General features: G+C 30.3%; 2 protein-coding genes and 1 pseudogene across 4 annotated transcripts; all 3 read left to right on the top strand.

Moving 5' to 3' along the window:
• The first annotated feature begins 1,991 nt into the window (after positions 1 to 1,991).
• On the top strand, positions 1,992 to 8,639 carry LOC137837695 (hydroxymethylglutaryl-CoA synthase). Of its 3 annotated transcripts, none has more exons than XM_068646796.2 (12): positions 1,992 to 2,372; positions 2,501 to 2,607; positions 3,526 to 3,658; positions 4,005 to 4,148; positions 4,765 to 4,923; positions 5,565 to 5,638; positions 5,719 to 5,794; positions 5,913 to 5,968; positions 6,322 to 6,409; positions 6,508 to 6,648; positions 6,737 to 6,886; positions 8,259 to 8,639. In XM_068646796.2, exons 1-12 carry the CDS (start codon positions 2,298 to 2,300, stop codon positions 8,430 to 8,432), a joined length of 1,377 nt encoding a protein of 458 aa, XP_068502897.1. In that variant the 5' UTR covers positions 1,992 to 2,297; the 3' UTR covers positions 8,433 to 8,639. The 3 variants fall into 3 exon arrangements, 2 of the variants coding, with proteins under 2 accessions (XP_068502897.1, XP_090157686.1); XM_090301560.1 differs by having other exon boundaries at positions 2,283 to 2,372; positions 3,761 to 4,148; XR_016520502.1 differs by lacking the exon at positions 5,719 to 5,794 and having other exon boundaries at positions 2,024 to 2,372; positions 5,810 to 5,968.
• Positions 8,640 to 12,252: 3,613 nt separating this feature from the next.
• On the top strand, positions 12,253 to 14,999 carry LOC137837696 (peroxidase 66). Its single transcript, XM_068646797.2, has 3 exons — positions 12,253 to 12,538; positions 13,591 to 13,779; positions 14,304 to 14,999. Exons 1-3 carry the CDS (start codon positions 12,314 to 12,316, stop codon positions 14,865 to 14,867), a joined length of 978 nt encoding a protein of 325 aa, XP_068502898.1. The 5' UTR covers positions 12,253 to 12,313; the 3' UTR covers positions 14,868 to 14,999.
• Positions 15,000 to 17,315: 2,316 nt separating this feature from the next.
• LOC150028108 (putative cysteine-rich receptor-like protein kinase 9) lies at positions 17,316 to 18,060 on the top strand (annotated as a pseudogene).
• Positions 18,061 to 19,354: the final 1,294 nt, after the last annotated feature.

The following is a 19,354-nucleotide window of genomic DNA, read 5'->3' on the forward strand; positions in this document are numbered from 1 at the left end:
ATTAATATCTAGATAATTTCTATTATTAATAAAATTTATAAACTAATTTTTAAATTAATTTTTAATTCGTTAGAATATTTTTAGCTATAGAATAACTAAAATTTTAGTAACTAATTTCATACTTTAAAAACTAATTTAAATTTTTTATTAATAATAAAAATTATTTTAGAAAGTAATAATTTTTAAAATAGTATATAATTTAGTTAGTATAGTAATTAATTATTTTTTTCTCTAAAATTAGATTTCTCTTTAATGATTATCTTATAGTGATATAAAATCAATTTTATAAATTAAGTTATTTATAAACTAGTTATAATGTAATATATATATATATATATATATATATTTATATATGAATAAGCTTATTTAAATATACCTTAATATATAAATATAAAACATTTGATATTTAGCAAAATTTAAAGGGACTTGTAATATTAGATAAAATAGAAAATAAAATCTGCAAAAACAAAAGTGGAAATATTTTATAAAGTACTCATCTTACAAGAGTGCAATTTTAATCATTTAATTTTTATTTTTTAAATCACTGGTGTGCTCAGATTTCAATTTCAATGAAACATCAACTTTTGTTCCCCTTTATAAAAAAAATCAAACTTTGTTCCTTGTTCTCAAATTTCTTCATATCACAGTAGTGTGATTAGTAATTTTAGTATAATTGTTTAAACAAGTTATATATTGTTAGTAAAAATTATGTATTTATTGAAAGAGTGGATTTTTTTAATAAAGTTAATTTAAAAATAATATATTTATTGTTATCTTTATTAAGTTTGAAACAATATTATGAGTTTGAGGAAGTACTCATTTAAAAAATTAAAAAAAAATGGAAATCATTGAATAAAAACTTGATTGATTAATGTTTTAGGTTTGTTGAGAAGTCAACAACCATAAACTGATATAATAAATAACATTTATTAGAATAATGAGCAGCAATAACATATGGATAGTGGTTAAGTATCATGTGTAAGAATGAAAGGAGAAGAAAAAGTAATAAATATGATGAATTGATCTATGAAAAGAAAGAAAGAAAAATAGATAAAGAAATAAAGTGAAGTCTTGGATGTCAACTTATTTAAAAGGAAAAAATTCTTTTGACATTACTATTTAAAAATACATATATTCTACAACTATTTTATAAAACAAAATATTATATTATAATAAAATAATATTTTTTTAGACATCAAATGAATGTAATTAATATCAACCTACCATTGTCCTACTTAGAATGACACGCTTCAGATATATAACATGAATTTTAATAAATAAAATAAAATATATATTAATAATAACTTTAATTCAATAAAATATTCTTTTTACATTTTAAAGTAATAGTTTTTTTTAACACTCTAAGATGTATAATGATCTCATAATAGTCAATTGTACAAATATAATATATATATATATATATATTAGATATTTAATCTTTTAGGTCATTTTAAAGTGAGCTACTTGGTTTTATAACATATTAAATATAATTATATAAAAAATTAATTACTAACTTAAGAAAAAATAAGTCATCAAATAGAAGATAATTATATATAAATTACTTTTATAAATAGAAGTATAATTCAATCTACAATTATTAGTTTATTTAATTATAGATCAATTAATGAATTTAAATATAAATAAATATAATAACAAAGTAGATCAAGTAGAAGTTAGTCTATTAACTTGTCGTAATTTGGTGAGTTACGTTCTTATTTTCAATATGTCAAACATTTTATTGTAATTAAAAATTAGAATAAAGAATAGTTTAAGAGAATTATTTTTATAATATAAATTATTTATCAAAATAGTAATTTGTAAGCTTAAATTCTTATTCATTATGACTATTTTTTGTAATATAATTTCAGTTGGGTAAATAATTGAAAAACTAAAACAACAATCTGAAACTGCTATAGTGTTGCAACTCATCAACCATAGACTGATATGATTCATTAGTACAAAACAAAATGAACAACATCATGAACTACCTTAATGTAATGTTTTTTTTTCCACCTACAAAATCAGACTATCCATTATTGCTTTTGCAGAATTGATGACACATTCCATTCAAACAAACACCCATTAAAATTTCCGCCAAAAAAGGTGGTTAGTTGGGAAGGCACACAGCACTTCTTCCTAAACCTAACATTTTATCTCAGACACTTACACTTCAAATTCCAAATTCCACAGCTTTCACTTTCTTTATAAAACAAACAAACACACAGCCACCTCACACTACTTCCCCACTCTTTGCATCCAAACAGGCCCCAAAACAAAGAGAGGGAAATTACACTTCCATGGCCTCTTCACACCCTACCAATGTGGGAATCCTTGCCATGGACATCTACTTCCCTCCCAGCTGCGTCACCCAGGTCTCTAATTGTGTTTTTTTGTCATAAAGACCTGATTTTTAAACTTAGTTTTGTGTTTTGTGCTGTAAAGCTGCGATTTTTATCGTTTGTCTGGTTGTCTTGTGTGCTTTGTTTTGTGGGTTGTGCAGGAAGCTTTGGAGGGTCATGATGGGGTGAGCAAAGGGAAATACACTATTGGGCTTGGACAGGATTGCATGGCCTTCTGCTCTGAGGTTGAAGATGTTATCTCAATGAGGTCGGTTACAATTTTGCATAAACAATAAGCATTTCCTAGTTATAATTGTTTCTTCTAGTTAATAGTTTAATTATTGCGGTGACTACACTTTTGGTACCTTTAGTTTTGAGTGTGTAGAGAAACTTTTCTATGAGGTAAAATGAAGAAACAAAAAAGTTTCTTCTTAAGTTAAAGTTAACTAGTGCTTAAACTAACTTCTAGAAGCCCTGACGTAACTTCTCTAAATTCATATTTTTAATTCGTGTACAAGTTACTTTTAGTTTGTGGAGAAGTTCATTTTTTTATCTCTCTCCTAGAAATGCTTATGGAGAAGTGTGCCCTATTTTGATTTTCTTCTGCTTAAACATCTTAAATTATTATTTTCATTTTCTATCCAAGTGTTTGAGAGGTTACAAAGAACTTGGGTTTTGAAGTAGTTTTGAAATTTTAGAAGTAAAAATTTGGAGTACTATAGGGGGTGAGATTAGGATTTAAAAAGGTGGAAAATTGAGTTTTTTTTTTCTTATAAATTTTGTGGTCAAAGTTGAAAATTTAGCTGGTGAGATTTGTGCAAAAGAAGGTTTAAAACAATGTGATTGATGATTTGAACTTTGGGGTTTTAGGTAGAAGAAAACTAACAGAGGGGCCAGATTTGCTCAATTTTAAAGTATAGGTTAATCACTGGGGTTTAAAGAGCATGTTAAAGTAAGTGTTCTAAAGAGTGCGTTACTAGGATTCCTCAAATAGAAAATGTAGTTTCTCTGTTTTTGTGATACTGTTTACTGGGAGGTTTTTCTGATAAGTCTAACGTGGTTCTTTTTTGGGGGTATTTAATTCATGTTTTTGTACTTGATCTATGTCCTGGACTTCTATAATACTATAATACACATCTTTCCTGCACTTACTACAATATTTTTCTTTTAAACTTTGAATTTGCAGCTTGACAGTAGTTGCTTCACTTCTTGAAAAATTTAATGTTGATCCAAAGCAGATTGGACGCTTGGAGGTTGGGAGTGAAACTGTCATTGATAAAAGCAAATCCATTAAGACCTTTCTGATGCAAGTTTTTGAGGTAAATCATTCTGTTTTGATGGTGACTATTGAGTGTTGTTGACTCTCACCTTCTAAGGTTATTAGGTTTTACAGCTTTATACTAGTTTTGCTGTATTGATAGGATCCTGTGGCTTGATACCTCTTGTGGGATGACCTGGAGTGTGACAGGATTTAATCCCTTCATTTTGTGTCCATAGGCACATAAAAATGAAAAGGGAGTTGTTTCTTGATATAGATTTTGTAATTGCTTTCCTATTTTTTTATTTTTTGAAGAAGAATCAAAATTAGAAAGGAACAAAAGGAAAGAAATCTGCATCTGTGCTTATGTGATATCTGCATCTTATACTTATTCATGCAACAATCAGGCGAGTGGTAATACTGACATCGAAGGTGTTGATTCAACCAATGCGTGCTATGGAGGAACAGCGGCTTTGTTCAACTGTGTGAATTGGGTGGAGAGTAGTTCATGGGATGGACGTTATGGACTTGTTGTATGTACAGACAGTGCGGTATGAACTCCTGGCAAACATTAATCTTTCTTTTCCTCCTTTCTTTTGCTACTGATTTACTACTTTATGCTTAAGAAAATTACAATTGTTATATTTTCATCAATTTTTTATTTTTTAATAATATTAGTGACATAATTGTATGCATGTTAGAGCCTCTGACCGACTCTAGCATCTAAGATATATATGCTGAGATTCAAATTTAAGTACCTTAGATTTCACATAATGAGGCAGGAGGGTTGCATGTGTTGCCTTGTAGTAAACTCCTATTTCCAGATGTTGTCCTCAAGAACTTAAATTGCATACATTTTGGTGGGGGAGAATAATATAATTTTCTCTTGCTTTATTAATGAAACATAACCATTAATAAGACCCAGCAAAGTATGAACTTCAGAAGCTATATATTGTTTAAGTTTATAGTTGAATTTCATCCATAGTTAGTTTACCAAGATATTGCTTTTACAAGAAAGCCTGCAACACGAGTTTGTTTGAATGTCTATACCATGTCCCATCACTTGTTCTACTTGACTACTATTATAGTTATGTTCCTTTCCCTTCAAATGTTGAAATCAATTGCAAATTGTACAGAGTATCAAACAGTTTATTAGCCTTGTTTCAGGTATATGCAGAAGGACCTGCCCGTCCCACTGGAGGAGCAGCTGCAATTGCCATGCTTGTAGGGCCAGATGCTCCTATTGCTTTTGAAAGCAAACTCAGAGGCAGTCACATGTCTCATGCATATGATTTTTACAAGCCAAATCTTGCTAGTGAATATCCAGTAATGATTTGTCACCTTCTCACTTTAATTTTATTTGCACCATAGCTGTATTAATAAGAGTGTCTTAGTTTTTGTTGAAATTCTTATGTTCTTTCAGTAAGAAAAACTTCTCCACGGTGAAAGTATTTCCAAATTCCAGTATTACATTTTGTTTTTCTTCCCTGTTTTGTGTTCTATATTTTATTTGAAATATTGACAAACAAAATAAAAGGAGGATTGTAATTGAAAAAGGAATAACTTTGTGAACAAAAATCGATAATTTGTACACTGGTCCTCTCTTCATATTGGTTACCGGGATCCCTTTCCCACCCACTTGTAACAAATTATAAATTTCACATGCATTACCAATGATTTTACAGAACAGCTAAAGTTCACGAACACTGATTTTTAGCGCTGCTTTATATATGTATGTATGTATCTTAAATAGCTATAAAGATTGCCATTTGATTGAATTTTGTTCAACTAGTCTATCTCAGTTTGCACACATAAGTAGTTAAACATGTTTAGATTTGAATCTCTTTTACACCAATCCTCGCCATTATGCTTTAGTGCCTGTTGTGCTTACTGTTAATCATCTAAAAGTTCAGCACATATGAAGACATCTTTTTCTTTATTTTTAATTGGTCGTTTTCTTGCTATAGGTTGTTGATGGAAAACTCTCACAGACCTGTTATCTCATGGCCCTTGATTCCTGTTATCGGATTTTTTGTGAGAAGTAAGTATAGACTGCACAAAATAGCCATTTTGAATTTTTCTTTTTGGTTTCAAATTCTCATTATGTTCTTCCATATACAGATTTGAAAAATTGGAGGGGAGGCCTTTTTCAATATCAGATTCTGATTATTTTGTGTTTCATTCTCCATATAACAAGGTAATTGTCATGCAGGAATTTTTTCACCTATTTGGAATGAAAACGAAAAGGCAGAGAAGTATGTCATAACACGACCTACAATGACTTTCTACATAATTGCTTTCTTCATGTATTGCAGCTTGTGCAGAAAAGTTTTGGCCGGCTATACTTTAATGACTTCATGAGAAATCTCAGGTTTTTGTATCTGCTACCTTATATTTGATGCATTTTTAATTCAAGGTTTCAAGCATAGAATGCCATTGATCCTTTTGACAAGATAACTGTTACTTCTACCTTTAAGATATTTGCTGTTTGTAATAAGTCAGTAGGAGCCTTGCACTTGAGGTTTCAATTGAATATACTGATCAGTTTTTCTTTCACAAAATTCACCGGTGCTTACTAGAAAAAAAGAAAAGATTATTGAACCATGAAACACTAACAACTCCTGGAAAACTGCAGTATATGAAACGTAGAAAATACTCTGCTAGTTTTAAGTTAACGTCTTTGGATCCTAATTTTCTTTTATCAAATATGTTGTTTGGTGCCAGTTTCGTTGATGAAGCTGCCAGGGAAACCCTTGCACCATATGCTTCCTTATCTAGTGATGAGAGTTATCAAAGTCGTGATCTTGAAAAGGTAGCTACTATTGTGTTTGAGTTTTTGAAATTTGAATCTTGTTTTATGATTGCTTGAATGGAACTCTTAAATGGTTTGTGATCATTGTGATTCATTAGGCAAACCAGCAAGCTGCCAAACATGTATATGATGCAAAAGTGCAGCCCAGCACACTAATCCCAAAGCAAGTTGGTAACATGTACACTGCATCTCTTTATGCAGCATTTGCATCTCTTCTTCATAATAAAAACACTTCATTGGTAATTTTCCCTCTGTCCTGAACTGCATCTTTCTCATGGACAATGGCTAATTCTAAATTTCTCACTAGGGTTGTCTTTCAATGTGCAGGTGGGTAAACGGGTGGTTATGTTTTCATATGGAAGTGGTTTAACAGCTACAATGTTCTCTGTCCACCTTCAAGAAGGTCAGCATCCGTTTAACTTGTCAAACATTGTAACCGTGATGAATGTTTCGGACAAGTTGAAGCAGAGACTTGAGGTATGCAGTTTTTATAAGCTATAGTTTATGATATTTGAATTTGGGCTTTTATATAAAGCTATCATTCATTATGAAACTACACATATAGATACGTTGACATCTTCAATAGGTGCATGAATGCTGTCATGACAACTTGTATTTGACATAAAAATTTAGCAATACAAATGATAGCCGGCACAAAGAAAAACTTTTAGTGTAAGTAAAATACGACTATATGGAACTTATCTCCTACTACTACACTCTATGAAAGTTTTGAAAATCTTGCACTTCTGTTCATGTTGGATTGAATTTTGCAAATCCTTCATGCCTATATATACTAAAAATAAGCTATACAATTATACATGAAACATCTTCATCATTAACCATATGTATGAATGAGAAAATGAATCTGACTTAGTTAAAATTACCTTTTTTTTTATCAGAGTTAAAATTAGCTTATGCATAACCTAATTTACAGAAACTCTTTTACATAGCTTTTTAAAAAATTATTTTTAATTGTACATAAGCTAATTTTAGCTTATGGAGAAGTCAATTTCATTTTTTCTCTTCATATTTTTCTTTCTTTTAAAAGTCCTTATGGAGAAGTTCGTCCAAACAAGTCCTCAGGTACAAAGGATTTGTAACATTTAATCCAACAAGATTAGAAGGGCAAGATATTCAAAACATTTAAAGAGCATAGTTGTGATAGATAAGTTGTGTAACTAAATTTTTCTTACTATAATAAGATACTTCTTTGCTATCCTTTGTATAGTTAAATCTTGTCACAACAAATAGGTATTAGAGCTATGACATTTGTGATGTTCAATGTTGACAAGTTTACTGGAAAGTAACTTAATTTTAAATTAAATGCATGACCTTGGATCTGTTTGGCCGGTAAGGTACTGAAGTGTATGATTACATGCATTATCCCAAAAGAAAAGGAAATTAGCATTTCTAGTATTTCTTACAAACACTACAGACCTGATTTACCTTGGCAACCTTTAGGAGAGATTTTGGTATTCTATGTACTAGCAAATCCATTTTGGTTGTTGTGCCTCATATAGTGTTCTATGCTAGCAGATCTGTGAAGTTTATTTTCAGAAGGCCAAAAAATGGTGTGATAGTTTTGAAATTGATCTATCTCATACAGAATAATGAAGAATATGTACAAGTCTGTTATTATTGAATGTGGGTTCAGAAAGCTGGTTGATAAAACCAAAGGATGAACAAGATTCATAACATTGGTTTATAGAAGTACTAAAGTTGAAATTTCTTGATGACATTTTGAAAGGAACCTGTGCAGTTTGAAAGAAAAACCTCATGGATTCATCTTATTTCAACATGTCAATGGCTTTCAATATATCTCCTTTAACAAAACAATGTTGTGTTGCAGATTCCTCCTGAAAAGTTTGTTGAAACATTGAAGATCATGGAGCACCGTTATGGGGGTAAGGACTTTGTGACAAGCAAGGACTGCAGCTACTTGCCTCCAGGCACCTTCTATCTCACCAATGTTGATTCTATGTACAGGAGATATTATGCCAAGAAGGACAAGGTGATTGGTTAGTTTATATGTCCAAATTTAGAGTTAAAATGTATTTTCTTATGCTTCAACTGTATTTGATCTCTCAAAAGCTTATTTATCAAATTGTTTATAAGATGATGTTTTCATTTTTTTTTCCATGTGGTGCTCAGGTTTATCCAAAATAAGAACAAGTTTATATGCAATTGTTAATTGTTTAAAATAAAAATGTATTAACTCAATTTTATAAAATTAGTTTGTATTCATTTATATATTATGAATTATGAAATCTTCTTATATTTGGTCCATGTAAGATATTTCAATTAGTTATTCACGAGAATTAATAAAATAATTTTTTATTTATTAATTTGCTATGGTATTGTAGTTGAGAAAAAAAGGAAAATATTATGAATGTCGTTTTATGGTATGAACTTTATTTTATTTATTTTTAAATGAATTGAATTTTCTCATGTTATTAATAGGATATGATCAAAGGAGATAAATTCTATTTATTTTTTCCTCTTATGTTGTTTGAGAGACAATCCTCTAATTTTTTTATCCCTACATTTTTTTTTTCATTTTTACTTTAAACACTGTACTTTTTCTCATTAGATTTGATGGACAAAGCACTACTGATAATATTGAATCTGATTTAATAAGAACAAAGAAAAGCAAAAACATTCTTAACTAAGAACCTTAAGCTTTAGACGTTTAAATAATAAATAAATAAATCTTAAAAAATAACATAAAAAAGGGGTCTAGTAATTGAACGCATTTATCAAGAGTTATTAAATGTATTTGCTGTTTGTTACCAACCTTTAATGCATTGAATAATTGGAAGTGGGAATAAGGAATAAAATATATTAATTTGATAAATTACCTAAAATATAATGGAGAATTAGAAGTACGATTGATTAAAAAATCAATAAAATTCTATAATAATATTATAAAATCATGGAATGATTAATATAAAAAAAAATACACAGTAGTTGTTGATTAATTTTTTTAAAAGCATAATATATATATTTCATAAGAGACAATATTGTTCGAATTCAAGAAACATAATCTCTATAAAATATTCAATGCAAATAGTATGGTAATACTACAATAAAATTATTAAATAATAATAAAAATAAAAATAATTAGTCAATATATTAACTAAATTAGATAGATTAAAAAATTATTTATATCTAAACTAGTTTTTATTATTAATAAAAATTTATAAAATAATTTTTAAGTTTGTATTTAAATTACATACCTAATTTTTAACAAATGATTTTTTAATTTTAAATTAAGATATAAAAGACTAATAGAAACTAATTTAGAATATAAAGTAGGATGGCAAAGCGGGGCGGGCTGACCTTTTCAACCCGCTAACCCGCATTAGCCCGCGCGGGCCAGCAGCGGGGCGGGGCGGGCTGGCCCGCTAACCCGGAAGAAAAAAAAATGGATGAAAGTTCTTCTAAGGTGGCATCCAATGTTATTGAAATGGAAGAATGTCAATAATATTTATGTTTAATGTTTTTGAATTAATGTTTATGTTTAATGTTTTGGAATTAGGTTTTTTTAATGTTTTGGAAGTGGAAGAATAGTGATATTTGATACTTATCTTAATGTTTAATGTTTTGATGTTTGACTATGTTTGAAAAGGAAGAAAAATTAATTTAGGTTTGATAGTAACAAATATATAGGTTTAATTTGACAATTTTTTAAGAAAAAATGTAAAAAAATAATAATAATAATTTAAAAAAAAAGAACACGAGTTGGCTCGCAAACCCGCGGGCTAACTCTTATGCGGGGCGGGTCAAGAATTCTAGCCCGCAATAACTTTGCGGGGCGGGCCAACCCGGTCCGCATTTTTGCGGGCAAAGCGTGGGGCGGGCCAATGCGGGGCGGACTGACCCGCTTTGCCACCCCTAATATAAAGTAACAAGTAGTTAAAATCTTGATAACTAAAGATTAGATACCAATTTAAAAATTATTTTATAGTTTTTTATTAATAAATACTTTTTTAGATACTGATAATTTTTTTAATTTATAAAATGGTATCTGATTTAATTAAATAGTAATTAATTATTTTGATATCTTAAATTAGTTTTTATTTAATAATTTTTTTAAGTGTAAAAACTAGAATTTCATAATACTCATTAATAAAAAAACAATTATGTCTTCAATGATTCTCAAATATATTAGATACGAACACATTGTTTTTAATTGAGTTATTAACCAAAATTAAAATCTAGTGTTTTTTAAGTTTTACTATTGACAGGGCCATGGGTGACTTTGTATGATGAATGGAGTAAAGTAGCAGTAATTTGTCATAACTTAGAAGTAAGAAAAGGAAAAAAACATACATTTTCTAAATTTTGTTTAAAGCCTAGTTATTTTATATAGTTTTATCACAATGTACCTCAAATTTACGATTTTATCCTTTTTCTTTAAGAAAGATTCATAATAAAAAAAATATCTAAATAAAGAAATAAAATATCAGTCTCCTAACATATGTTTAATACATCAAATTATATAATTTTATGTTTTAACCTTAATTTAATGTAAGATCAAAGTTTACCCACACACACAAAAAAAAAAAAAACATTGACTAAAACTTCAATACTATGTATGATCCTATGATTATATAAATGGAACATTCCTACGAAAACTATGATAATTAGTGGTGAAGAACATAATCTCTCACCATCACCAACTTCACAAACTACTTAACTAACTAACCTGATGGGTATAAGGCAACAGAAAAATATCATAGAATATATTTTACATGTACCTAACAATTGTACTTTTGTGTAGTACACCACTACAAAAGCATAATCACTTTTTTTCTTTCTTAATTCACTGAACTTACTATCTTATAATTTATATTGGGGTTACTATGACATGTACCAATTTAATTTGGAAATTTATAGAATTATCTCTCATTTTGAATTTGAAAATATAGAATTCAAAAAAATAATTTTTTGGACAAATAAATCTGAAATAGATTATTGTATTTAAAAAAAAATTGGAATAAAATTTGAAAATTAAAATCTCATTTTAGAAAAATAAATTTGAAATAAAAAAATATGTTCTAGAAATAAAAATTCATAAAATTGTTTTTGGAAATGAGTTCGAGAAAAGAATTTCCATAATTTAAAAGTATTTCAAAAATACAAATTAAAAAACATGTTTCATAAAAAGATTCAAAAAGTATTTTTATCCGCCATTCCTATTTTATTTAAGGATATTTTTATCATAATAAACACGCATAACAATTTATTTTAAAATCTTGATTATTAAAATAATTTTACTTTATATTTAAACTCATAACCTAATATTTGTTCAGAATTTTAAAAACTGTTCTGAAAATGGTTATCCAAAAAGTATTTAAAATCTTGATTATTAAATTAGTTCTATGATTTGAACTCATGACATTTTAATAGATAATTTTATTATTAAAAATTATTTAAATTATTCTGACATTGACTCTTAGATTATTGAGTAAATTTGAACAAACTTGAAATCTTGATCATAGTAATCAATTTTTCTTTATTGAATGTTACACATAGATTAGGAGTTTCTTTTGATAGAACACACAACAAGAATGACACAATTTTTGTTAATTGGTTCTTAATTAACTCTTAACAAAATTTCATTGTTGAATAGCCAAGATTTGTGTTTTGTGAGTGTGTAGGTGGATGAATATACTTGATCTTAAAGCAAAACAAAAGTGAAGTCAAAATTTGGCACTTCCACACTAATTAATCTCCAAACATTGAGTGGCTTTCAAGCACAATGATTATGCATTAAACTTGTATTTTAATGATAGTGTCAACAACTTTCTATTCCATATATATACACCATACACGTGCTTCTGCTTTTCATCAAATCCTCTTCACTTGCATTCCATAATTACTTGTTTCACTTCCAAACCAATGGCACTTTTGCCATATTCAAAATGCATTTTTCTTTATGTAATCATTTTTCTCTTCTTCACATTATCATCAATGTCTCAAGCAGAGCTTGATGCTCATTACTATGATAAAACATGTCCACAAGCAGAGAAAATCATTTCAGACACTGTTCTCAGTGCTTCCAAATTTGACCCAAAAGTCCCAGCTCGGATCTTGAGGATGTTCTTCCATGACTGTTTCATAAGGGTAAGAAAAACACTAACTTCTTTTCATGTCTTTTTTATGTTTAAGATTAATGTATGTAAAAATGGATTAGGTAATAAAATACCCTTTTTAGCCATTATTATATTTTTTTGCTTTCTGAAATTTATATCTTCAGTAAGCACATTGTTTGTCCTATGAACTGATTTTTGTTCTCTAAAACTTTTGCCTATTTGAACACTTTAACTAAGAATGAGAAGAAAATAGAATATAAGAACACACATATCTTAATTTTTTTTGTTCTTTAACTTTTAAAACACTTATTTTATAAATATTTCTTACTTCTTGTAGTTTTGGATGAAAAAATTATTTGAGTTGTATGAAACTGTTAAAAAAACTGTTTTTTTTAAATGAGGAGGGAAAATATGTCCCTGATATCTCATTTACTTGAGATAAATTACTATTATAACTATTGTTTAATTGAAGTATGAATAAAAATAATTAATAAGACATTGGATTTATAAAATATCAGTAATTTGGAAATGAAAAGGGATATTTAATATGAGTAGATATAAAATGAAAGCAAATATATAATCTTTTTGTCCCTTACATAAGCTTATAAAATAGAACCATTAATAACAAAAATCACTAGATAAAAGTTATTTTTAATAATCAAATAATTAGTTATTATTTGATTAAATTAGAAACTATTTTGTAAACTAAAAAAACTATTAGTATTTAATATAATTTATATTATTAATAAAAATTTATAAAATAAATCTAAATTAGTATTTAATAATCAACTATTATGATTTTTGATAATTAGATTATTAGTTTTTTTAGAGATTAATTTAGAATCTAAATTACTATAGCTAAAACCTTGATAACTAGTTTAGATACTAATTTAAAAATCATTTTATAAATTTTTATTAATAATAAAAATTATTTTAAATATTAATAATCTTTTAATTTTTAAAATAATATTTAATTTATTTAATATAATGACTATTTTTTTATATATTTTCTTTGTATTGTTAATTCATGTGAAAATGTTGAAATGGATGTAATTGCAATTTTTGGTGAACTGTGAATGATAGGGTTGTGATGCATCAATATTGCTGGACTCAACTCCCAAAAACCTGGCTGAGAAAGATGCTCCACCAAATCTCTCTGTTCATTCATTCTATGTTATTGATGAAGCCAAGACCAAGCTTGAGAAAGCTTGTCCACACACTGTTTCTTGTGCTGATATAATCTCCATTGCTGCTAGAGATGTGGTAGCACTGGTAATAAAACTCTTCAAACTATTTTATACTGCTACATTCTTGCATACATAGTAAATATTAGAGCAATATTGATATACTTACACTCCTCAATTTTCACACCATTACACCCACACTTTAGGATGGCTGGAGTAAAGGACAATTTTTTTTCACACCCTTTTCAGCTACAATTCTCTTTTACACTTGCATCTAAGCCTTTCTAATTTTCAAGATAAAATTATTTATTGAATAGGTGATTAAGTAAAGAAAAGTTCTAAAAGAAAACAATGTATAGTTCTTATGTAAATGCAGGGTATAGGGTATGAGAGAAGCATTTTCCTTTCAATTATATGAATCCAAACTCTTCAAAAAAAAATTTTCTGAACTCTTAAAAGGAAATGTTCTGTATATTATCATTTCAAAGACATATTATTGCAGAGTATATTACATAGTGATTTCTGAACAATGATTCTTCCATGTCAAAGAAAGAGAAAGGAGGATATAACTTGTTTTATATGTTGTGATGATCATGTCATAAACTTTCCCAGTCTGGAGGACCATCTTGGAGTGTGCTAAAGGGAAGAAAAGATGGAAGGGTGTCCAAGGCATCAGAAACAGTCAACTTGCCTGCTCCAACCTTAAATGTGAGCCAACTCATTCAGAGTTTTGCAAAGAGAGGTTTAGGGGTCAAAGATATGGTGACTCTCTCTGGTGGCCACACCCTTGGCTTCTCACACTGTTCTTCGTTCCAAGCTAGAGTTCATAACTTCAGTTTGTTACATGACATTGACCCCAGTTTGAACACTGAGTTTGCACTAGACCTAAAAGGAAAGTGTCCAAAACTAAACACCAACCCCAGTGCTGGACACTTCCTGGACTCAACATCATCAGTGTTTGACAATGATTACTACAGACAGTTGCTGGTGGGAAAGGGTTTGTTCTCATCAGATCAGTCACTTGTTGGGGATCAAAGAACTAGGTGGATTGTGGAAGCATTTGCCAAAGATCAGGGCTTGTTCTTCACAGAGTTTGTGGCTTCAATGTTGAAGCTTGGTAATGTGGGGGTCTCTCAAAATGGGGAAGTGAGACTTAATTGCAAGGTTGTGAATTGAGGAAGAGAGAGATCGATGAACTTAGCTTCCATTTTTCTTGTTTATTTCCTTCCACCTCTGCTCTATCGAGAACAATTGTCCTATGATGTGTTGTTATTGTGTGTTTAAATAAGAGAAAAATGTTCACTTCTACATCTATTTATATACTCGTGGTCATTGTGAAAAAAAAAAGACACAGGAGTGAAGAAATTTATATTAGCTTGTAAGGTTTCTAATGGAAGAAGAATAAGAGTTGAAATAAGCTTCTATTTTACACCAACTAGCATTTACCATATCCACTATAGAATTAGAATTTATTGAACTAGCTTGTAATGAATAATTTTAGTGAACCATCTAGTTTCTTAACATTTATTGAGACTTGAATCATCTGGAGAAACCATTTAAGTGACATTTCAGCTTTATAACGAGAAAAAAAAAAGTACTATTTATCAAGTTTTCCTATTGTTTAGGCATGTTTGACGAAAGCTATTCATAACAATGCTGCTATATATAAATTTTGTATCATCAATTGTGGTTCATATTTGAGTTGTATTTCACTAAAGTTTGAGTGAGAGTTATTTGACATGGACCATGTTACTTTGGTATGTGATTGTTAGTTAGAAATTTTTATTTATAATTTCATTTTTTTTTTACTGAATTGACCTAGACCAATTCCCTTTGCATTAGGGAGTATTCAATACATTTATAATTCTGAACTTGATGTTATTCAACATGCCTTGATTCTTTTAGGAGTGCATTGAAAGAGTCCCACGTCGATAAAATTGAGAGTTAAAACAACTTTATATTGCTGCAGACTAACTACATAAGTTATGACTGGGTTATGAGGCGATGTATTGGGCTCATACTACTGCTGGGCTCAGGAAAGTCCCCGGGCCCTCTCTGCAGAGAGATTCAGGCCCGTTTAAGGGTAACGACGTGCTGGGATTTGTGTTGAAGGCTGAGACACGTGTTGAGCCTATGCAATTCCCGCCGTAGAAATTGGCCGTAATTTCACAGTCATTCACATGGTCAAGATAATATTCATTAATGATATTTATTATTTTTTGTAATACAATAAAAATTAAAATTTCTACTAATTAAAATTGCATGTTTTGCCACATACTTTTATATATTGAAATGCTTCAAGTTCATGAAAAAAAGAACACTTTATTTTATTTTCTCTCTAAATTTATTTCAATTCGAAATATTTGTGAGTAAAAATAACGATTATAGAATTTATTAGGTTTGGTGCATCAAGATATGGTGTTTGACTTGTCTCCAACAAAACCTAGAGGTCGAAAGAAAGAAACAATCCATCATTTATACATTAATATAAACTTAAAACTTGAAGACAATTTTTTTCTGGATATATGTATTGCAAGATACTTACAATTTTGTATGGAGGATTGTTCTAGTGATGATTGTAGAGTTGTTTCGAAGATATAATTTGAAACATTTCTTAGTCTTTCGGCTTTGTGAAAAATACATCTTCAATGCAAATAACCTAATATATCCTTAGAGTGTAATTTGTTTCAAGAGGTTGTAATTTGGTACAATCACCGCATGCTTCGCTATTCCAATCACTATTTCTTCTCTCAAGACACATGATTTGTCTATTGATGATTGTAGGAGTTGTTTGGAAGTTATAAATGGAAATATCTCTTAGTCTCTCTTAGGAAGCATGGGGTAAGAGTATTGTATCCCAGTTGCAATATCAAATTTTAATTGTTTCAATTTTTCTAGGTTCCTGACCAACCTCAACAGCCAACGTTCGGTGATCCTTCCTTAGCAACGCACGGGGCGATAATATTTTTTTGAACCTATGGGGCAATAATATTTTTCTAATCGCACGGGTGATAATTTATTTTTATAATTGCACGGGACAAGTAGCATATGTTTTTGGGCTTGTATTTGGGCCAATAGTAAAATATGACTAGTTAGGGTTAAAAATGACTAGTTAGGGTAACAATTGGGCTTCTTTGAGCCCAATGTAATCCTAAAACGTCTATGGTATATTGGAGGACGAAAATCACCTTGGCATGGAGCACATGGACGTCCACATGGCAACCTAGGAGTGAAGAGGATTTAGCATGGAAGGTGTGAGCTAAACATGGAAAGCATAACTCCACATAGCACATTCTCATTGGAGAGTTTTATTTTGAATTTTAAACTTTTGGCTCCAAAATGTTCAGCCCTCTCTCCTATAAATTGAGGTGTTTGGCTCTCATTTTTCAAGATTAATATAGAGTGAATTGCTGCCAAAATTGTGCCAATTTCACTCCTTGTCTCCTACCTCTCTAGGATAGACATTTAGTCTTCAATTTTTCCTCTGTTCCAAGTGAGATGGCCTCACCACTCACTCTCCACACCTAGCATGCACCTTCAAGGAATCCACAAGCTCTACGTGAGCTCCTTGTTCATCTTCCTCCATTAATGCTTCTGCCACTCCACCAAAGAAATTGCAATCGGATGAAGACACTCTTCCATCATTCAAGATTTTCATAAGATCCAACTTATCTAAATCACAATTACTCAACTAATGTAATTGTTGACAACAGCTTCAAAATGTATCTAGAGACTCTTTTCTCTTACATGTCTTCCAATGCCACCAATGACAAAATGTCTTATATGGGCGGTGTGAAGAATACTGTGGAGGGGCTCTTCATGTGCCAAGGTGGTCTCCTATCTCGACTATGGAAAAAATGCATCCTCAATGCAAACCACCTAATATCCTCATAGTGCAATTCATTTCAAGAGGTTGTAATTTGGTACAACCACTACATGTTTCCAATCACTATTTCTTCTCCCAAGTGGTAAAAAAATCCAAATTTTTAATTGAACGCCACTAGTGTCTCCAGCACCCCCAGAGTAAAAGTTCTTCACCTTTACACTATCAAATATGTTTGCTAATCTGAAAAAGAAGACAAAGGATAGTGATGAGAGATATCTGATAAAATCATTGAAATTGAATGATTTACAAACGTTTTATGCTCTTAGCCAATGCACGTAGGATTTTCTTAGTGATGATTGTAGGAGTTGTTTGGAAGTTATAAATGGAAATATCCTTTGTTCTCTCTTGGGAAGCGTGGGGGGGGAAGAGTTTTGTATCCCGGTTGCAATCTCATATTTTAATTTTTCCATTTTTTTTGGGTTCCTGACCAACCTCAACGGTCAACGTCCGGTGATAACGCACAGGACAATAATATTTTTCTGAGCGTACGGAGCGATAATATTTTTCTGATCGCACGGGGGATAATATTTTTATGATCGCAAGGGGCGATAATATTTTTCTGGTCGCGCAGGGCGATAATAATTTATTCTGGTCTTGCGGGTCGATAATATTTCTCTGACCGCACGGGGCGATAATATTTTTCTAGTCGCGCGGGGCGATAATAATTTATTCTGATCGTGCGGGATGATAATGATTCTGATCGCATGAGCGATAATGATTCTGATCGCACGGGGCGATAATGATTCTGAGCACATAAAGATAATGATTTTCTGAGCGCACGAGATGATTATAATTCTAATCGAACGGGGCGATAATCAAAACCACCACTTCCTCATCGTCATAAAGAAAACACAAAACTCATATAGGAAACATGATCCTAGAGCCTGTGAGGACATCCATGGCTTCCTGTAACATTTTCTTTCTCTTATTCCTTCCTTCTTAGCTTCCTCAGTTTTGCAACTACTTAGGGACAACACATTTCCAACCCTACCTATTTATACCAGAGTTGCTCCCAGGGCAACACTGCAGATGGCAACACCTTCCAATCCAATCTCAAGACCCTACTCTCCTCCTTATCAAATAACGTCACTTACAACAGTGGATTCTACAAAAACACAATCCCTTAATAAAACTTCTCGAACTCTGTCTTTGGACTTTTCATGTGTAGGAGTGATGTCCTTTCTCAGTTTTGTCAACAATGTATCCAAAATGCAACCCTCCAATTATCCTCATATTACCCGTTGACCAAGTGATAAGTGCCTAACTTCAGTAATATTTCATATTAAAATATAGGCATTTTTTAGGATTTATTGCTAATTTACATATAAAATAATCCCAAATTTATGAACTTACACCTTTTTATATTTTTTATGATCTTTATTTGACTAAGAGTATTTTATTCCCAAATTTCGTGTTAATTGCAGATTTCTAAGGAAGATTGGAGATTTGAATTTAAGATGAATGATTTGAGCTAAAAAGATAAAGATAGAAGGTCCCAAAAAGGAAAAAGATGCAAAGAAAGATTGGGCCTTTTTTTATGTTTTATCATTTAGCCCATTAGCGCGACACAGGAAGCAACCTAACCCTAGAAAACTAGGATAAATAGAGGGCTAGATGTTCAACTGTAGTGTGTCAGATTGAGAGGAAAACACTATAGAGTGAATTGTAACCCAATTGGGAGAATGGAAGGTGCTAGAAGTATGTGTGGCTAATTCTACCCTTTGGGATTGGGAGTAATCTACTCAAACTATTATGTATTGAGGTGATATCTTATATA

This window comes from Phaseolus vulgaris, chromosome 4 (genome assembly GCF_051622355.1).
Source record: "Phaseolus vulgaris cultivar YP4 chromosome 4, ASM5162235v1, whole genome shotgun sequence".
NCBI classification, from domain to species: Eukaryota; Viridiplantae; Streptophyta; class Magnoliopsida; order Fabales; family Fabaceae; genus Phaseolus; species Phaseolus vulgaris.